General features: G+C 47.1%; 1 protein-coding gene across 1 annotated transcript; it reads left to right on the plus strand.

Moving 5' to 3' along the window:
- The first annotated feature begins 525 nt into the window (after positions 1-525).
- On the plus strand, positions 526-3,571 carry MSX1 (msh homeobox 1). Its single transcript, XM_069012217.1, has 2 exons — positions 526-1,072; positions 2,546-3,571. The coding sequence occupies exons 1-2, from the start codon at positions 616-618 to the stop codon at positions 2,974-2,976; spliced, it is 888 nt and encodes a 295-aa protein (XP_068868318.1). The 5' UTR covers positions 526-615; the 3' UTR covers positions 2,977-3,571.
- Positions 3,572-20,970: the final 17,399 nt, after the last annotated feature.

A 20,970-nucleotide genomic window follows, 5' to 3' on the forward strand; every position in this document is an offset into this window, starting at 1 on the left:
AGGGACAGGAGGGAGCGGAGCGGGGCCGGGGGACATGGAGCGGGACAGGGGGGAGCGGAGCGGGGCCGGGGGACATGGAGCGGGACAGGGGGGAGCGGAGCGGGGCCGGGGGACATGGAGCGGGACAGGGGGGAGCGGAGGGGGGCCGGGGGACATGGAGCGGGACAGGGGGGAGCGGAGGGGGGCCGGGGGACATGGAGCGGGACAGGGGGGAGCGGAGCGGGGCCGGGGGACATGGAGCGGGACAGGGGGGAGCGGAGGGGGGCCGGGGGACATGGGGCGGGACAGGGGGGAGCGGAGCGGGGCCGGGGGACATGGAGAGGGACAGAAGGGAGCGGAGCGGGGCCGCGGGGCGGGGCACGCGGAGCGCTCCGACGGCGACCCCGGCCCCGCCCCCCCGCGCGCCGCCGGTGCCGCGGCCAATGGGGCGGCGCGGCCCCGCCCCCCGCGCGCCGGTTGGGCGGAGCCGCCCCCGCGCCGCTTTATCAGGCGGCGCCGCCGCCGCAGGGCCGGAGCGTGCCGACGGCTGCCCGCGGCCCCGCGCCCCGGCCCCATGAGCGGCGGCGCTGCTCGCTCCCGGCCGGCGCTGCGGTGGCGACGGCGGGCCGCCCCTGCATGGCCCCGGCTGTGGATATGACCGCCGCGCCCACCGGGGTCCGCAGCGACGAGCTGCCCGCATCCGCCTTCAGCAGTCCCAGCGGTGGCGCGCTCCCCGTCGCGGCGGCGGCGATGGGCGGGGAGGAAGAAAGCGACAAGCCCAAGGTCTCCCCATCCCTCCTGCCGTTCAGCGTGGAGGCGCTCATGGCCGACCACAGGAAGCCGGGAGGCAGGGACGGACCCGAGGGCGCCGGGCCTCCGCCGGGCGCTGGGGCGGCCGCCCGCTCCAGCCTCAGTCCCCGCCTGGGCGCGCTGTCGGCGGAGGCGCCGCCTTCCCCCCTGCCCCTCGGCGGGCACTTCTCCGTCGGGGGCCTGGTCAAGCTGCCCGAAGACACGCTCGTCAAGGCGGAAAGCCCCGAGAAGCAGGAGCGGAGCCCCTGGATGCAAACCCCGCGGTTCTCGCCGCCTCCCGCGAGTAAGTAATGGTCCGGGAGCGGGCGGGATGGGAGCTCTCGGCCGGCTGCGACCTTCCCGTGGGGCCGGGCGGACCGAGGGTAAGGCTGCGCGGGTGGCCGGGGGTTTCCTGTTGCTTTCGCCCTGCCTGCCTCTCCTGGTATATTTTTCCGTGCGGTTCGCACTCTTCTGGGCCGCTTCGGACCGTCCGAAGTACTGAAGGGATTCGAGAGTGTGTAAAGCCGGAGGATGGCTGCGAACGCACGGGAAAGAGCGGCCGTGCCAGGGTGAGATCTTGTGCCAAATGTTAGTTAACAGGGAGGCAAAAGAAAAAGCAACACGGCTTGCCTGTTAAATTGACCTGGGGCTCGAACTAAATACGCAAATCTTGACTCAATACCGCTGAGGTTTACTCAGAAAGTGGCTCAAACAATTCCATAAGGATCCGCACCGATCGATTTCCTAGAAGCGGGAGCTTTGCGGGCTTCAGCCCCACTGGCTTCTGTCTTAAGTGGTGCATCTCCAAAGTCCGGAGAGCCACAATCAGGTTTGTTGGTTTGGTTTTTTTTACTGCTTTAATGCAGAGTGATCTAAATAATTACAAATAACAGCGTGAGAGCCGAAATCAGATAAGTCCTTTAATAATTTCTAGTGACTGCGCTGAGCCCGGGTCTGGGCAGTATGAGCTGCCTGCCCTCGGCCTGGCTGCTCTCTCTCCCTGCCCGGGATCCCGTGGAAAGGGATGACGTTGGTCTGAGGCTCTCCAGAGCGTTTGGGGTGCCCTTAGCAAAGCTGCAAACAGAGCTGTTTTCTCTATCCCTTGGAGATCGGCAGGTTTCCCGACAGGACTTGTGTAGAGTAAAGCAGCGGTTTAATGTATTTAAATTGCAAGCTAAAATTTGCTGTTGCTAAGAAAACCCGGGACAGATGGATATTGAAGACCCTTAGAAATCTTAAATAAGAGGAGAGGAGCAGACCGGTGAAGAGTGGTAGATAGAGCATGAGTGTCAATTCAAACCTCGTAATTAATTACATGCTTAATCCGGTTCCCAGGGGCCTAATGAAGAGGGTGTGAGACTGAGAAGCCAGCCCGTTTTGTTTATTTTTTTTTCCTGTAATCCAATAAAAAGGACAGGACTATTTTTTTTCTTCTCTTTGGAGGGCCATTCCCTTCATGAACTGGGGTAGCCGTGAAGGCAGGAGGTGCAGGGTGTGTAGGTGTCTGATTCCTGCCCTTTGTCGGCTTTTTCTCAGTGGAGTCAGAGCTTCCTGATAGGAAGTACCGCTCCGTTTTCTGGAACGGCAGACAGCAATTTTAAGTGTGCCTAGGCAACCCTGGTCATTTTGGAGCAGTTTGCTTCAAGTGGGACCCTATTTCCCCCCTTTCTCCACTTCAGCTGTAGTAGGGTGGGGGCTCTGCAGGCTGTGGGGGTTTGAGCACTGCTAACCAAGGTGTCTCTCCTTCCCCCTCTTCCCCGGCTGCTCCTGGGCACAGGGCGGCTGAGCCCCCCAGCCTGCACCCTGCGCAAGCACAAGACAAACAGGAAGCCCCGGACGCCCTTCACTACGGCGCAGCTGCTGGCCCTCGAGAGGAAGTTTCGGCAGAAGCAGTACCTGTCCATCGCTGAGCGTGCAGAGTTCTCCAGCTCGCTCAGCCTCACCGAGACCCAGGTGAAGATCTGGTTCCAGAACCGCCGTGCCAAGGCCAAGAGGCTCCAGGAGGCCGAGCTGGAGAAGCTGAAGATGGCAGCCAAGCCCATGCTCCCGCCTGCTGCTTTCGGCATCTCTTTCCCACTGGGCGGCCCGGCCGTGGCCGGTGCTTCCCTGTACGGTGCCTCCAGCCCTTTTCAGCGGGCAGGGTTGCCCGTGGCTCCTGTGGGACTGTACACAGCACATGTGGGATACAGCATGTACCACCTCACATAGAGCCTAAGCCGAGCCCAGTCCAGCACTGCTAGCTGCCTGCTGCCGCTGGCTCCACACACATTCCCACCCTGCTCCTCTGGCTCTTCGATGTGGACTTCCCCATGGACCCTATGGCAGAGACTTCTCCAGTCTGGCTCTGCTTGACCTCTCTGCTTCCCTCTGTGATGCTGAGCCCCTACCCCAGCACTGTTCTGATCTCCTCAGCAGTCCTGGGGAGCTGGCAGAAACCTGAGGCATTGCCCCAACTTCTTCCTGGCGCAGGGTGGTGATGGGCCAACTGTGTCCTGCTTCCCTGGGTCTAACTAACAGCCTGCGGAGAGCCCCCTGCCATGGGGGCAGGAACTGTGGAAGAGAAATGGAAAAGGGGACTGAAAGACAGGACGTTTCTCTTACTTTCTGCAAGGCAAGGTCAAGAGGCAGAAGTATAAAACAGCCTTTCCTGTTCCCATGTAACAGCACTGTCTGTTACCTGCCTTTGTTCCTCCACCAGCCCCTTTGGAAGGGGCTCTGTGTACTATGTAATATACTGTATATTTGAAATTTTATTATCATTTATATTATAGCTATATTTGTTAAATAAATTAATTTTAAGCTACTGTTTGATGCGGTTTGTTTGCTCCCTCTTTGCCCTCTTGGGGGTGACAGAAGAGACTGAATTTGGGGGATGAGAGAGGGTCTGGCTAAACTAGCTGTTTTCCCTCTTCTCCGGGAGACTTCAGCCTTGGGTGTTGAGACAGCAGCTGAGTTTTCAGCTCTCTGTGCATCCCGGAGCTTTTCTGTCCTCACAGCTGTTTGAGGTTTCCTCCTTTCACCCCAGTGCTCCTTGCCAGCAGTTCTCACCGCATCCCTGCCCTGAAGGTGGATGTGATCGCTGCTCTGCTTCCCCCAGCGGCTCCGGGATCGGCCGGGTTTACTTAGCCCTAGGAAAGAGAAAAGTTGCTCCTCTCCCTTCCAGGTCCCTGTGTCCTGGCCGCAGCCCCCGATGGCTGTGAAGCCTGGCGGGGTGGGGTGGTGGTGACATGCTGCACATCTTAGTGCCAAGCCTAGCGTGAGATCCAGGGCTTTTCCCAGAGCTCTTTTTTCCAGCCGCAATTATTCGGGGGAACGGAGCACCGGGATTTGAGGTGGTGGGGAGGAGAAGGGGCTGTCGCGGTTCGGCTGGCGGTGAAGAAGGGGATAAAGCATGCTAATGGCGATGCAGTGTCGGAGCCGGTGGGTCGGCGGATGGAGTGTGGGGACGATGGTGTTGGGCATGACTGGGGGCCCGGCGGCCGGTGGAACCCGCGGGACTGACGGTCGGGACCACTCGGCGCCGTCTCCTGCCCATCCTCGGCCCTTCGAGCGCCCCGCCGTTCTCAGCGGCTGGCTCCGCTGGAAACCTGTCCCGGTCGACCATGGCCCCGAGGAAACCGCTGGCGACGGCTGAGGACCCTGCGGAGGAGGTCGGCGGACACGTAGCCCCGGCTCCGCGCCTGCCGATCCCACCAGAACCGGCGCCGCCGCCTCGCCGCATTCCCCTCCGGCTGCGCCCTGAGCCCGCTCAGTGCGCCGCTCCGCCTGGTTTGGTTTGGCGAATCCCTCGGGTAAGGGAGAGCGTTGGGTTCCCCCTTTTTTCTTTTTCTTTTCTTTTCCATTTTTTTCCCCCCAGTTTCGTGCTTTATCTTTGTGCTCGAGCAATAGCTGCTGAGAAATTGGGACTCTATATTTTTCTTTCTGTCTTTCCTCCCAGCCCCCACTCTACTGCTTTCATTTCCAGCAATTTAAAACGTTAAGGTTGAAGCAAAGTTAGAAGGAAAATAATTGCTGTAATGAGGCTCGGCAATCTTCTGCAGGCACTATGGCTCCAGCGAGACTGTAGCTGGGGGCGAGGCGGGACTTTTATCATCTCCTAAATATCAATGATGCTTTCAATAACTCAGCGAAACAACATACCTGAACAGTCACTTTCTCCAGAGCTCGTTGCTCTAATCCCCCTTCTCATCTCTCGCTCCGCTCTGGTCGCCCAGTCATTTTTGAGCTGGGATGAATTTGGGGCTTTTGTGGTTGTTTGGGTTTTTTTTTTCTTTTTTTTTTTTTTCCTGTGCTTTTTTCCCCAACCCCTTTGGCTTTCTTTTCCGATCATTTCTTTTCTCTGTGCAAATGACAGTGTCTGTGATCCTGACCCCAGCGCCCAACGCTGCGCCGGAGCGGGAAAGCTCTGTTCCCACTTTTTCCCACGTTGTCTCTGGCAGAAAAAGGCTGAATATCTCCAGCTTATCTCGCTCTCTAACTTAGCCTCTTTGCGATTAGACCGCGGGTTTGGGGAGATCTAATCGCGCAGGAGGCCGGGTTTATCCTGTAAGGATGCCCTTAAAATCCGAGAGAGATTTTAAACAGCGAGGACTGCCTTGAGCTGGCTCCCCGAAAGCACCGCTCCCCTTTGCCGGCACCTTTGGGCGCTGCGGCGCGGGGCTCCGGGCAAAGCGGGACCCTTTCATCTCTCCGCTTTGTCTCTGTTGTTTTTTGGTTGGTTGTTTTTGGTTTTTTTTTGGTTTTTTTTTTTTTTTTTTTTTTTTTTTTTTTTTTTTAACATTATGTTAACTCGGGATGGATATTCGAAGCGCAGGATTCCTATTGAACATGTCTTTGCTTTAAGTTTTCCCCCTGACCCTTGGGCTAAAGTCCTTGGTTGCTCAATTAAACCCAGATGAGAACAATTAATAACTAAGTAATGACAATAAGTTGGGAATCACACGGATGAACGCTCCATGTGAATAGGAAAAGCTCACACAAAAGAGCAAAAAGGATTTGTCGGCTCTTTTTAAGGGGGAATTGGCTTTTCTTTTTTCTTGCCTCTGGCTTACCAGCAAATAAAACTCACTTTTGTGTCTTTGTCGCCTTAAGGATCTCAGTGGGCAGTTGGAAGTGAGAATGGCTGTTTTCCTTTCAACTTGAGGGTGCTGGCGCCACGCAGCCCCAAGGATAGAGAGTAGCCAAAGCAAAGTTTCCTAATAACTCCCTTCTCCCCCGCCACCCCTCCCCAGTCACGCCGGTACCCCCCCCCCCCCCGCCCCCCCTTCCTTCCATGCATATCTCCACACGCACTCCTAGAGAGCCTCAGCAGACAGACGAGAGAAAGCAGAGGGGCCCCGAGCACATCCACGTCCCACCACGGACTCACAGCCGAGACTGACTCTGCCGTGGGAAAGCGATAGCGCCTTGGTGCGGCACTTTCCACGGAGCGTAGGAAATACAGATCACAGTAGCCAGAGCACGGAGACGAAGCAAACACGTGCAGAAACACATGCAAAATAAAAGAGAAGCCATTTTTCTACTCTTATTCCCACAAAGGAGGGGAACGGCTCCGTTACCCGTACACAGGGGCAGCCCTCGGGCACATCTTCCCGGCACCGGCTCCGGGCGAGCTCGAGAGCCCCGTCTAGGAATGCTGCGGGATCGCGCCCGGCTCCGGCTGTGGCAGAGGGGCAGAGTGGCACACAGCGAGGGCCGAGAGCTTAAAAAACAAGGAAAGGCTCTCTTTCAGTTTTAGCTACAGAGAAGGTGACTACCGGGCAAACCTGCTGTGCAAATCGTTGGTTAAACCATACATTTGTCATCTGCTCTGAATTTCTCGTGGTTTTGGGGTTTCTTTCCGAATTCGCTCTTTCACTTGAAACACGAATAGGTGCCCCGTTGAATACTTTATCGAATGTTTTCCGTAGTGCTCAAGTGAATTCAGAGCTTAAAAGATTGCTTTCCAAAGTTAGGGCAGGCTAAATTCAACAAGTGAGTTAGGCGCAGCAGCAGCCTCCTGCTGCTCAGGATTGTGCCTGAGAACAGAACCTTAAGAAATCAGAGGCAAAACAGGGAAGCTGCCTAACTTACCCATTGTAAAGGCCAGGGGAACGGGAGGGGGCGAGTGCTTCTCAGTAGTGCTTATAAGCTTAAATCCAGGCGCATCATTTTGTGTGAATCTCCTGAGTCACATCAAACCTTCTTCCTAAAAGTCTGGGAAGTGAAAAGTCTGTTGAACAAACTGGTTGGACACCTTCAGGAGGAAGTGGGATGCTTGGCACAAACTCTTTGGTACTGCCTAAATTTAGGTAAACAGCTGAACTCAGGTGTTCAGTATGCAAAGTGAAAATACCGATCACCAGCCTATTAGAGACTCAGAGGTAATTGCTCTTCATGTCTTCTAATGATACATTTGATTTTATATTAGACACGGAGGTGGCCAGAGAGAGCAAGAAAAAGCAGCTGCATAAGCAGTCTCAAGACCAGGACACTCCTCAGAGCAGTCATGGGGCCGTCCAAATTAAATCCAGCAGAGTGGTGACTGGTGAGTAAGTCTCCCACTGCTTGGAACATAATATGCTGTACCCAACGAGCTCCTGGATGCAGTGAGTTCACTCACTCTCTAGTTCTTCAGAAAAAGCAGGCTGATGTGACTTCTGTGCTGAACTGTAAGGGAGTCCGTGGCAGGGACACCTTCTTCCTGCCTTTTATAGTGCTGGCCCCCACTATATATCTATATCTATCTGTATCTGTGTCATCTATATCTATACCTTTATCATCTGTATCTATCTATATTTATATGTATCTACAGTAGAATATATATATATATATATATATATATATATTCTAGCCCAAGGTGTATGTGGACCTCTGAAATTTTCTTTTATTACCTTTTAAGTCTCTCCACACCTTATGTGAAGCACAGTGGTGTCTGTCCCTGGCCTGAGCAATCTGTTCCACAGCAGGGAGCCTAAAAATGAGGCATTTCGATAATGGGCATTGCAACACAGCTCCTTGGGGCTGGCCCGAGGCCCCTTCTGCAACACGGACCCATTGTCTGTCCAGCTCTGCGGCAGGAGAAGCTGGAGGCAGAACCAGAAGCAATAGCTCTGACTCATTTAACTACGAGTTGTAAATTGTAACATGCTGCACAGAGAGATGTGGTAGTGATTTGCTTACAGCAGTAAACCGATCGACTTTAACTCTGCTCCATTGTACTTCGTCATATCAGAGATCTTTTATCCCTCCAGGCTGGATCCGGTTCCCACCCTGCAGTGATTAAAGGGAAAGCGAGGAGGCAGCTACCTGGACCCAGTCTCCCTCGTGTGATCAGGAATGTGCAATAAACCCCCCGTGCAAAGCTCCCCTTTTCATCTGGGGAAGTGGCGCAGCTGAGGATCCCACTGCGCGCGGAGCCAAACTCCTCCCGGACCCGAGCGCCTGGAGCCGGCTCAGCCGTGCGCTGCTGCCCGGTGTGCGACGGAGCCCCCTCGGGCCACAAACAGTTCTGCGGCGGTGTGAACAACACCCTGCATTTCTTCTTGCTTAGCCTGGTAGAAGAGAGACAAATCTCTTGCGTATGTCATACAGCCATCAAACTACCCACTAAAATAGTACAGGCCTTGCTAGTGAGCTGTGAGACAAACCTTGGGGAGAGAGTTTTGCAGGAGCAATGTTTAAAATCTGAGATTGTTTCTATGTCTTTGGTCCATTTTCATCGAAGCTGGGGCAGACAACGGGGCACTGGGGTCGTAGTGATCAGCACCGGACAGACCTGAGGCTCAGGCACCCAGGCAAAAAAAGATGCAACCCAAACTAAATATTCATTTCACCCTAATTGAGCAATGCTTTTGTTGGGTTTTGTACCGGGCACACAGCAACAGGCAGGGTGGGGTGTGCACATGATATATATTGGAGAAAGGGGTACCTTATAATGACAAACAAATTCAAAACCTTCTCACCACCACTGTTGCTGCCCAATGTAAGTGTAGAAAGAGAAGAATTCAGGTGAGGCAGTATTTAGACGTTTTGCTATAATTCAGGCTCCATTTGCATGTCAGAGAGAAAGGAAGTGGCAGAATTAGGGAAAGAGATCTGGTAGCAAAGGATGGCAAAAATATGTTAGCTGGAAGATAGTGAGTGGTGCAGGGAAGCTCTCAGGAATGGAGGAAAAGAGAATTATTTCCATACGACAAGCTGGAGGGAAGGAGCAACTTTCTTTTGATGCAATGTTTTGTGTGCATTGGGCATTATTATGCAAATATCAGCTAACACAAATACCAAAGTAAGGATGCTTTAAAACTCAAGGGGTGATTGCCTTACATTACACTGCATTTAGATGTAAGCCAATGGCCCTGTGCCCATTTACATCAGCAAGGGAGTGGAGGCTCAGAGACTTGCCCTCACATTATGGCAAGCTTGTGTGCATTAGTCCTGGGGAGCATCTGCTCCTCACACTGTACTTACTAAAAGCCATAAATGCTTTTCTAGACCTCGTAATGAGCTTTGGACTTACTGTGAAAACCGAGTCTGTGGTATACCACAAGAAGAGACAGTGGGATGTCGTAGATGTTGTCAGTCTGACCAAAGATTTTTCTTTCTGTGACGTTGTCAATCTTCTCTTTTGGTAGGAGGCTACATAAACAATACACACTAAATTCTATTTATAAAATAAAATACTGGGTTGAAAAACACAATACATATGGCATGGGACTGGAATAGATACAGAGAGAAACAGAATTCAGTGGTTTTCAAAACAATTTAGCACTTCAAACATTAATTGCCTCGAATTAAGACTATAGGCACCCACCTGAGTATGCAGACTGTATGTTATTGAACAGAAATGTTCTCTATTACCTCTTATCAGGGAACCCAAACTCTGTGAGATGCCCATCAGCAGTAAGCCTGTAGTGCCAGAAAGCAGCACAATGTCTCCACAACAGTGATTATATCAGATACCAATGATATCAATATAAATAATAACGCAAATGTGAACTTCTTTAGTGATTAGCACAGCCACATTCTTTTTAGAGACAGCTTAAGTATTAACTGTCTGTATAAAATCTACATTCAGAAATCTTAGTCATGAGTTTCTAACTCAGATTTTTAATTCAGAGATTACTCAAAGGAGGACTGGCAGTCAAAAGATTCTTCAAGAGTAGTTTGTTAAAAATGACTTGACTTTAACTACATTTCTGTCAGCTATGATACCTGAATTAGGATGAACTTTATGGTCAGAATAGCTCAGAATTCAAAAGTAGATCTTCAGACAGTTCTCCCTTTAATTCAAGAACACCCATGCAGGCATGCTAATTTTCCTTCCAAATAATTGTGCATTTCAAGTATATACTCAAATAAATCCATCTCAAAAAACCTGGAAAGCAAATAGAAAGTTGTACAGGGCATATAATAAAATGAGAAAGCTGAGATGGACATGTAATCCTAAATTATTTTTACTCTCTAAAACACCAGGCCGAATTTCTCCAAATGTGTTTTTTTTCCCCTTCCTCAAAGATGGCTTTAATACTAGCCAAGTTTGAAGTTTCTAATGACATTTATTTCTGAGCTATGTATGCATGAGAATTTCTCTTTGCATAGTTGGAGACTGTGATCTTTTTCAAGCTTGCATAATGTTTAACATGACTGAATCAATTTTCAAAACAAAGAAACACGAAAGCATTGAAAAATGCCCAGAACAAGAACGGGCATTTCCATTCCATAAGGAATTTGTTTGGAAAAATTATAGAGTTGTTGGAATTAGAATCTAAGTTTATCTTAAGTTTGCTGGAAGGGAAAGTTATTTTATACGAGACAATTAACCATTGGTTTCAGACTGATCCAAAGCCCAATAAAGTCAGTGGCATCTTTCCACAGGCTAACTAAGAGGCTTTGGGGCTGACTCATACACTGCAGAGCTCCTCAGAAGATAATAGTTCTACACCGCTTATGTGAAAGTTAAATATAGCCCAATGTTTGTAAGTGTGTGTATGTATTACAATTAATTTAAACCCCTGGTTTAGGTTGGGTTACAGTTTCCATTTAATTCATATGCATGTGTTTGTGTTAGTATGCGTGCACATGCAAGGACAGACATCTGTGGACGTGTAAGCACACACGTTCAGCTGATGCCATAGAGATGATTGAATCAATATATGCACATGATGGCAAATATCAGCCTTTGCTACAGCAGATATCACCACTGCCATACATATACTTTGACAGGTCTGAACATATGCTTTCAAAACCAGCAGCATCTGTTTACATTGAACTGCAATAAAAACTGAAGGAGGCATCAGTTAGTATTAGAATTTTATCTTTTCAATGTCCAGAAACAGTTTCTGCGCCTTTGATGTAGGCTGTCAAGCACTACTGGAAAATTGCATCTCTCTAATTACTGCATTCAGAGCAGAGGAAAGGACATGACTGCCTTGCAGCATTTGTCAGCGGGGACCCTGCAGGGGCTTGCTTTTTGGGTACTGATAAGCAAAGTTAGCTCACATTCAAAAAGCAGTAAAGCAATTCTTGCGTAAAGGGGGAAAACACCCAGAAGGGGCACTATTTTGGATGATCCAGTAGAAAGCTTTTCTCTGTTGCAGGTATGATTAACCCTTACTTTTACTGGCTGTTTCATTCAGATGAAAATTCCTGCATCCTGTGTGAGTATTTAGCCTGAATATAAACTCAGTGGCAGCATCACCACTGATTATTCAGGTATGAGCACGTTCAGACCTGCATCGAGCATCTGATTAACCTGTGAAGTGGTTGTATTGTGCCTGAAGATGTGGCTTCACATTTTGAGGTTTTCAGAGGTGGTACTAGCTTATCTGTTCCACATTATCCCTATTCCCTGTTTCTTCCATTGTCCATAGCCTCCATCCCCCTTGGCTGTGTGTCACAAAACATTTCATGGCATTTTTAAGTCTGCATCAGTTGCCTGATGAGATTTAGAGCTATGACCTTTGCTGATGGTTGCACTGGCAAAATGGGTGTAGCAAGGGAGAAGTAGTTAGAAAGTCACAGCACACTGAACTCTGTAAGGTGACAATGCCGCCAAGGAAACAGTGACACTTGCCCCATCACAAAACTCTGTGTTGATATGAAGAGGACCTTTTATTTTAAATTCTAATTGCAAGTGAAAAATAAGGGCTCATTAAGGCTTGTTTGTGTTCTTCTCCTCCTGTGTAAACAGAAAGGAAGCATTTGTATACTTTAGATATTATATATCTGAAAAAAGACCCAGTCATCAGCTGTGTGCATCCCAAGCATGCACCAGGAGGAAAGGCTGCAAAATAACTGCACCTTTTATAGTATCCTTACCATTCTGCGGCAGCATCCAGAGTGGAAGTACTTTAAGGAGATGTCCAGGATGTAAGACAGCCAAGCTCAGCCAGAGAGGAGAGCAAACTCAGAGAAATAAGAACAGAAAAAACCAATGCAAAGGAAAAATAGGCAGTTATCGTGCAGTGGAACAGAAGTGAATGTCTAGTGTGTAAACAGAGCAAACACAACCTCCTCCGTGTAGGGATTGCCAAAGTACAGCTGGGGGCAGGGAGGTGGACAGGTAGAAACACACCCCTAAAGATGCATTTTACAGTGAACAGCAGCAAGAACACTGCAGAAGACATTGGGTGCATTGTACTGTGTTTGGCAGCAGCATTTATTTCATAGGGGCAAAATAAGTGCAGGAACATAAACATTTGCAAACCATCTATTTTACTGGCAATTCATAAGGAGAACTTGCAGAGTGTTTAATGCTTCCCCAGCCAGGCCCAGGGGACTGAAGGTATTCACACACATTTTAATGAGGAAGACAGGCCAAAAAGGAAATTATCCAATCTCTCCCAGTTGTAAGGTTTTGGCTTTGTGGAAGAGCTGATGGCCACTTGGGTTCTGCTTGTCCTGGAGCACAGGTAAACTTCAGTTGCCTACATCTTGGAGAGCAATTTCACATGCTTTCTGCTATCTAAAAGCAGTTGGTGCTCCTGTGTTGGAATACACAGCTTCCTGAAGGCATAACACCACTTCCTAACAGCCGGAAACTCAGCAGCTACATGACTCTCTCCCAAGGAAGCTCAGCTCATAGTGAGCATGTGAAGGCACTCAACCTGCACTCTGTTGCTGGGAAGTGCTGAATTCCACATCAGGCAGGTCAGTCAGCACCACTCTCTTAAAAATTTACAGCTGGAACAGAACACAGCAGCCCTAGGTGAGACAAAGCAGGGTTCCCCTCCACGAAGAGTTCAAAGCCAACACACCCACCTCGCAGGGCAACATCCTCTTCCCCCTCTGGGGCTTGAAGAATTGCCCCTTTCTCCCATGGGAGCCATGTGCCTCTGCAGCACACAGAGCACAGCCAAGGGTTTCTCAGGGTGAACAAGGAACAGGAGAAACCTGGCTCTGCTTTAATGCTCTGGCGAGCAGTTACCTGATAGAAAATGCATAGGTAATTTCTGTGTCAGGGTCCCGAGGGTGGCAGAAGGCCTTTTTGGTCTTTAGAGATGCCTACTTCTCACTTACAGACCACACTGAGCATCTGTAAAGCATCTGCCTTAGGTGCTCTAAAACATATCGAGAGACCAAAATAAGTTCTCTTTAGACAACACCTTCATTCAGTGTCCCGAGATGGTAGTTGAGTGCAAGCCCCTTTTTTTTTTTACCTATTTCCTGTGTATACTTATTGCATCTATGAAACATTGAAATTAGAGAGAAACTCAGACATGAAGAGAGTTACACTGTGTTCCTTTCACTTCTCCATTTCATTTCACCACTCCATTTATTATCCATCAATTTTGGGTAGGTCCTGAGTGCATTTGAACCCATAATTGTGTCCATGCACTTATTGTAGAATATATAGTTGTTAGAACATTCAATAGCATGTAATTGCTTTTTACTATTCATTTGCCTTTTCTTCTAAATGGGAATTTGTATATGTGTCATACTTGGCTCCAGTCCTGCAAACACTTGTGCCCACGAATAACTTTATCCACACTAGGAGCTCCACGGATCACAGCTTCTCTCTCACCCACTGAATTATATGAAGTTACTCATGCAGTTAAATTACTCATAAGCATATGTGCTTGCTGGATCAGGGCTTCTCCATATAAGATTGATCTTTATAATTAATTTAAGACACCTGTATATTTTTTTTAGATAAAGGAAGTAAATCCTTGGAAAGTGGTAATAAACTTTGGAGCTGCCCTTATGCAGCAATGCAATAAAATGCTTCTCTTTTTTATTAATTTATATCTGTTTTTCTGATTTCACACTCTAAAACCAAAATAACTCAGACATACTCTAAACCATTTTATAAAATAATGTATTTAATACTTAATAATTTTATACAGTAAAGCAACTTGATAGGGTTTCTTTAAACAGCATAACAAGGTAAGAACATTATCTTAAATGCTATGTCAGCAGAAACTACCATTTTATGCTTTCTGTTAGCCCACACACAAATACCTCAGACTTTGATCCCCAAACCTTTGCCAACTGGGCACCCTGCTAAGTGCCCTCAAGTGTAGAGGGCCTTAGAACAAAGAATGATCAGGACCTGGGATCTGAAGATCCACTAGTCTTAAAAGTGCTGGTTTAAAGTAATTTTTTATTTTCCTTTTCACTAAAATCTTCTGTAACTCTCTTTGAATGGAATACCAGTTCAAACACCTGTAAAAACCTGTGACTGACACATAATTTGTTTTCTGGAAGGGAACAGCTTGCCTTTTCAAAAGAGACCTCAGAGCATTTTGTTTGAACCTCTACACCATTTTCCTTTCAGGCATGAAATTGCAAGCCAAACATTTCTACACACTTCTAGCTATCAGAAGGAGCAGAACTGGAAATATCCAAGCTGTGGAACTTTTCCCTGCTGTGGGTCAAATAGTTTAGCATCCTCACAGAGGTAGATGGATGTTTTACTGTGAATCACAGCCCAAGTCCAGGGGACATTTCTCGGTGATCTACCCACCATTGACCTGAGAGTTCACTCGCAGCTCTCCTTTCCTGATCCTTGTCCTGACCCATGCCCTGTCCTGCTCCTCACCACTGTCTCTGCTCCATCTTGGGCATTGCACTTGGCTGGGTTGATGTGCTGGTTTGGTTTGATTCTCCTTGGGGAATTTTGCTGTCATAAATGGCCATGGGCACCATCTGTAAGTGCATGTTCCCAACTCTGGTGAGATTTCCAGAGGAGAGCAGCCATGGCATTTCTGCCACCCCCTGCCTACTCATGGCACTTCTCTGCCTGTCTGACCAGACTTACCACATCCCTGTGCAGTGTCGTGGGCACTAACCAAGGCTGCAGCCTTTACTAGAATGCACCTCCTGTTCCTGGCTTGTTGCCCATTTTATCTCCAGTTCTTCCTCTTCTCACAACCTTGCTCTTCTGCTGTCTGAATGCATCCACATGCAGGTGGCATTTGCATGTATCAGGAGGCAAGTTGTTGCTGCAGTGGCATGGCTGCTGCAGCTCCAGGCTTGGCCATCAGCTTCCTGCACCTGCTTCTCCTCAGCCAGGGACCGCTCAGTTCTACAGCATCCCTTGCCATGCCAGATCAGACCTCCCTTAGCCATTTCAACCCTGGTAGTGCCTGCTCCCACCTCAACTCCCTTTCCTTTCCTGATTCCTTAAAGTAGACTTTTGTCCCCAAAACAGACATTCCCAGGATTAGCTACACAACTGGTTCTCCTTTGCTGCCAGCTCGCTTGTGTCACCAGTGTTCCACACTCTCTAACACCTGACATGGATTTCACTGGGGTCGTTTGTGAACGAAGTGGGCCTAGGAGCCCCGCAGGAAAATCAGATGGAAACAAATGTTCACAGCTTTCTAGAAATTGGTGTCAGCTCCCTGATACAGAGAGTTTTACAGCTCTATAAATCAGGCTGAAAATGTAACCAGAAGCCCTGTTAGCTTTCTGTTTCTTTTAGCACATCCGTTTCTTGTAAAATTCCGATTAGAGGGACTGGTCTCTGTAGAAATCATTCACTCCAAACCCAACAGGGCTATAAATCAAAGCACTACAAATCACCACAATTTGCAGATTTTGGGTTTCATCATTTTATTGCCTTTGAAGAAGTTATGTAAATGTTCTTGGAGAATATTGACCCGTGCATCCTCTGTCATATCTGGGATGAGGAAGAAAAAAAACATTTTCTGAAAACCAGGTATCTCATTCATACAGGTACTCCTAACCTATTTCTCTAAGGGATCAGGTCCAGAGTGCTTTCTCATGTGAAGAATCTCATCAAAATTAATTATACTACTCCCATAACTTGGATCTAGAGGAATAATAATTTTCTTCTGAAAGAAACAAAAAGAGAGCAGAATTTTACAAGAGACTCTGTGTGGAAAAAAAAAAGTGATTCAGTGATGATTGTGCATATAACACCATTTATGACTCCACTGTCCCAGCCTGGGTTTGGCTGAACAAGATGATGATTATCTGCTCCAGCAGGCAAACATTTCATCACCTCCCAGTATGAATGACAAAACTGTTCCCAACAAATTTTGCCCTCCCGGTGACAGTAAATCCAATCTAGGCCTGCAGATTCCAGATATCTCTGAACTGAGTCACACTGGTCTGCTGCAATGCATCAGACCCCACAGTGACCACAGCTGTGATTTGAACAATATGGAGAAGGGCCAGGTTCTGTGCAGCACTTTGAGGGGCTCCTCAAAGTGGAAAGCTTATAAGGATCTCTTACTTTTACCTACCTACTTCCTGAAGTCCAGGAGTTTCAGCAGACTTGGAGCTTCTTAAAACAACAGGTTTCTCTTCACCATCCAGTTCACCTTATTAGTCACAAAGTGCTGGGAACTTCTGCAGATCACAAAGATCAGGGGAAAAAAAACGCTACAAGGAAAAATATCTTTGGCTGCAGACTGAAAGCATGAAATTATTCTTTTAGATTTAGTGATACAGCAACGATATGTCATTTATCAGGAATAAATTTAATTCCTGTGAATTTATAATTGTACTGTTGGTATCTGAGAGCTACAGTGGGATCAGATGCCCACTGAACAAGCTGTTATATAGCACAAGATGCTCCACAGCACAGAAGAAAAAAGATAGTCCTTTCCCGTGAAGGCTCATAAGTCTTTGCATTGTCTTTACTGGAACAACTGCAACTTTAGACTATTCATTACTATATGCAGATAACTTATACTGTAAGGAGAACATTTTCAAAAAAGTGTAGGCATTTGACTCCCATGACACTCAGTGGGATTCTTAATAGTTATTTGCCTGTGGTACCTTTAAAAAGGACTGCCCAGGCACCTAAGTGGCATGATCCCATTTTTTGAAAGTTCATTTAAATATCGGAAAAAATTCATAGAAATGGGACATATATTTCAAAATCACTTTTTTTGACACACTAAACTTTTAAATTCAGCTTAGTGCTTAAACAGATCCATCATTTTTATTACATAGCCTATAAAGCCAATTAAAGTAATTAAATGGAAATTGGAGAGTATTTTAAAGGCTGGTTTAAGATTCCTCTTTGAGCACTGGAGCTTAGTGTTACAGTAGGACACCATCTGCTGTCCAAGCAGGGTCCGACTCCGCTGCCTCAGCAGCCACATCCCAGCTATAAAAACAACATGCCCTGTATTATCTTAGTAATACTTTTGCTGACCAAATTCCCTGTCAGATTTGTGAGTCTGTGTTGTATTTTATTTAGGACAGCCGTTTGAATTTGGTCTTTTTTTCCCCTTATGTGGTGGGAATACATAAAGTGAGGATTTCTTCACAAAAATGATGTTTGCAGTAAAAAATGTTGTGCAGGTACTGAGGGTGTTGAGAAATAAATGCTGTAAAAGGAAATAAAGAATAATACTTCAAATCTTGCATTTGTAAACAAATTGTGTGGACTTTACTGGTTACTCTACTGTAAGACTAGCAAGGTGCAGCCAGCTGGGTGCAATGCAAGCTGTTTATCAGTGACTGTACACTGAAGGTGCTCTTCCCATCCCTGCCCAGCTCTCAGGGGAGATCTGAGGCCTTGCTGGCACAGCTGCCAGTTACTGTTAATTTTAATGGAGATTTCCACACTGTGGCCACCTTACATCTGGAAACTGAGCTGAAACTATCTACTTATTTTGCACAGGTCACTGAAGTGATTGCTAGGCGGCAAAGTTTTTGGGTTGCTGTCAACACGGAGAACTTCTGAGGTGACCTTGCTGTGGGAAATTCCACATTCCTTTACAGGTCTCCTGCTTGTAGTAAATTAGTCTCAGGCTTTGAAGGTGGATTCTCAGGCCCAATTATACCTGTTGACAATCTCTATAAAAGTTGTTTCTTTGCTTGCACAATTGTATGCCTTCATTTCTTCTCTACATTTCCCTCTAGAAAGAGGGAAATTTTCTTAAAAATGATTCCTATTTTCCACTGTTTCAAAATTGTTTTTCTGTTCATGTTGCTCAAAATGCCAACACTACTGTAGAAGAAAAAGCTTGGATTGGTGTATTGTATCATAAATACAATGTAGTAGAGATATCAGAACAATGGGTAAGTTGCAGTTTGAGTCAGTATAGAAAAGCCGTGGCAAGGAATCAGAAAAAGGTATGCAGAAAAATGTTGTTGGGATCACTGTATGTAGACTAGGGGCCTCAACAGTATCTGTAGATCATATTCCTCCTCTCTTAGGCCTACATAATTAGAGCTTTGGGCTGGCTGAAGTGACAAAGTTGGGAATAAAATTGCCTTTAATTCCTCCATTAAGCCAATGGGCAATTAGTGAATGATTTTCCTGCATCTCTCTGGAGGGTCCTATATTTCTGTACTGCCTGTATTGGAAACCTCAGTTTGATGATTCAGTCAGAAGGGGTGAATTTAGGTCTCAGTGTGCAGTGAGACATAGAAACAGCTGAGACTTTAAGAAGCTATAGAAAATTAATATTTTGCTTCTTTTGAGAATCATCTGGACATTTTCTATTTACAAAACACTCTTATGGGACAAAAGGTTTGGCCAATGTGCAAATCGCCTCTTCCATTTTCATGTCTGTCTCCAGCAAGAGTGGCATATACAAAATGGGTCATGGAGCAGTAGTTTATCAGAACTAAGCATTGCCACTCCCAGCCCCTTTAGCTGTTAGTCTGGAGTAATGGATCATACACCAGTCATACACCCTGACAACAAAAAGAGAAGTCCTATAAATCAGATTAAGGTCAGTTCTGTAGCACAGAGTTCAATAAAATTATTGGATTCTTCTTTTTTTTTACTATTTCCTCAATTTCACCATTAAAATCATTGTTTCTAGTAGAAGGCTTCTTCCTGGTGGATTATCCTGTTATATCTGTGTTACATTAACAGACTTGGATGCAATAGTCCAATACATAAGCTTTCTGTGTAAGTAATTTGCCATCTGCCTGCCATTCCCAGTCTTGAGTCAAGGAGGCTTCTGGAAGATGTCCTAGAGGCCTCGAACATGTCAAATGCTCCTTAGTGAGGAAGGGAAAAAGTGCTTCTCTGTCTGCTAAAATAAATGATGAGCTTAAATTTCCTAGTTTAGTGGGATATTGGGGGAAAAAAGTCTAATGGTAAAGGCAGAAAAATGACAGAAACAAATTACTAAGGAAATGTGCACTGTCCATAACTAGAAATTCCTTAAGGACAGGGAAACAAGCATCTATCAAGACTTGACTTAAATTTGATCCTGCATTTGAGAGGAGGAGAGGAGGGTGAACTAAATCACTTTTTAAGTTTCTCTTAATTTTTGGTGATCCTGTGATAGTCCCTCTATGGTGACATTGTCCAAGATGAGTGGAAGGGGAGCAGGATACAGTGCAGAGGCTGCCCCTTGCTCCTGCCTTTCCATGGACCTCTCTGTCTTGGGTCTCCTTGCCTCTGCAGCCATGAGAGCTCCAGAGGCAGTGTCAAGCTGAAGGCTTGTCATCAAGGGAAAGCTTCACCAGTTATTCCTGCACCATGGCTCCAGTGTAGCTGTACTGTTACACTGCTGTCTGGGGAGATGCTTGCTCTGCGATGAGTCAGTTTCTTTTGGCTTTAAATACATTTAGTTTCCAAAGTGACATCGGGGAACAGTGTTGTTCTGAACAGAGCCAGGGGCTTGAACAGAGCATGGGTTGAACAACCGCTGTGGGATTTGGCTCTCTTCACATCTCGTGGCTGTTGGCATCTTGCAGCTCTTTGCCTTTTCCCTCTTGGGTCAATGGCAGCTTTCAGCATAGAGCCCTGCTTTCACCCCCCAGTTCTCACAGCATAAGATAACACAGTCAATCCTGGGAAAAAAGATCCTTCCACAACACAGTGAAGTAATACAGCAATAGATGACATCAGATAAGGGTATAGGTTTGAGTTCCTTCCTCAGTCCCCTTGTGCCAGATCATGTTGTCCTCCCTCTGCACATCCAGGCCATTACAGGGCTATCCCAAGGCCAAAAGTGCCTCAGACACCCCCCAGCTCTCCTCTCCATCTCCAGGGGAGCACAGGGAGTGTTCACACCCTCTAGGGTTCATGCAGGCTGGCTGTCACTGAGCCCTGCCTAGTACATTTTTACCTTGCCCCACTCTCTGATTCCTCTTGCTTCCATCCCCACAGCTTTCCTCCTGTGTTCCCCAGCCTGCAGCTTATTTTGAAGATTTAACTAGAACTTCTGCAGTACATTAATTTCATATCAACCCTCTATACAGGGAGGAATTTTGTCCAAGTAAGGTGATTAATTCAAATGAATTCTGTCTTTCCAGTGCTATACAGCAAATGACTTCATGCTATCAGTGTTAGCAGCAGCCTAGTAACCTTTCTTGATGGTAAATCCCACAGATGAGGGATATTAATAACATAAAAAGCAGGAGTGGTCATGGAGTTCGAGCTCAGAAGGATGATTTTTCCTCAGTCCTCAGCAGGCATGCTTGACCACGCAGTGCCTGAGCACACAGCGAGGGCCCCCCACCTGGACTTGTTACCATCAACAAGCACATGCAAAGCTCAGAACTCATGGCCTCATTCTCCACAGCATCCAGTACAGGTTATGTGAAATATTAAAATATGTAATTTTAAATGCATGCTTTTTATTGCTTTATAACTAAGAAACCAGATCTTTTCCCACTGACTCTCTCTGCAACTTTTCCCTGTTCTCATATCCCATGTGGCTCTTAAGTGCGCAAAGGCACCAGTATTAAAGTTTATAAGATATTTATATAAATCAGATGGTTGGTGAGTATTAAATCTGATTTTTCTCAATAACCCGAGGGGGAATATTAAAA

This window comes from Aphelocoma coerulescens, chromosome 4 (assembly GCF_041296385.1).
Source record: "Aphelocoma coerulescens isolate FSJ_1873_10779 chromosome 4, UR_Acoe_1.0, whole genome shotgun sequence".
Lineage (NCBI taxonomy): Eukaryota > Metazoa > Chordata > Aves > Passeriformes > Corvidae > Aphelocoma > Aphelocoma coerulescens.

Coding starts and splice junctions, on each gene's coding strand:
- MSX1 (XM_069012217.1), top strand. CDS start 616: ATGGCCCCGGCTGTGGATATGACCGCCGCGCCCACCGGGGTCCGCAGC. Junction 1,073..2,545: donor GTTCTCGCCGCCTCCCGCGA/GTAAGTAATGGT, acceptor TCCTGGGCACAG/GGCGGCTGAGCCCCCCAGCC.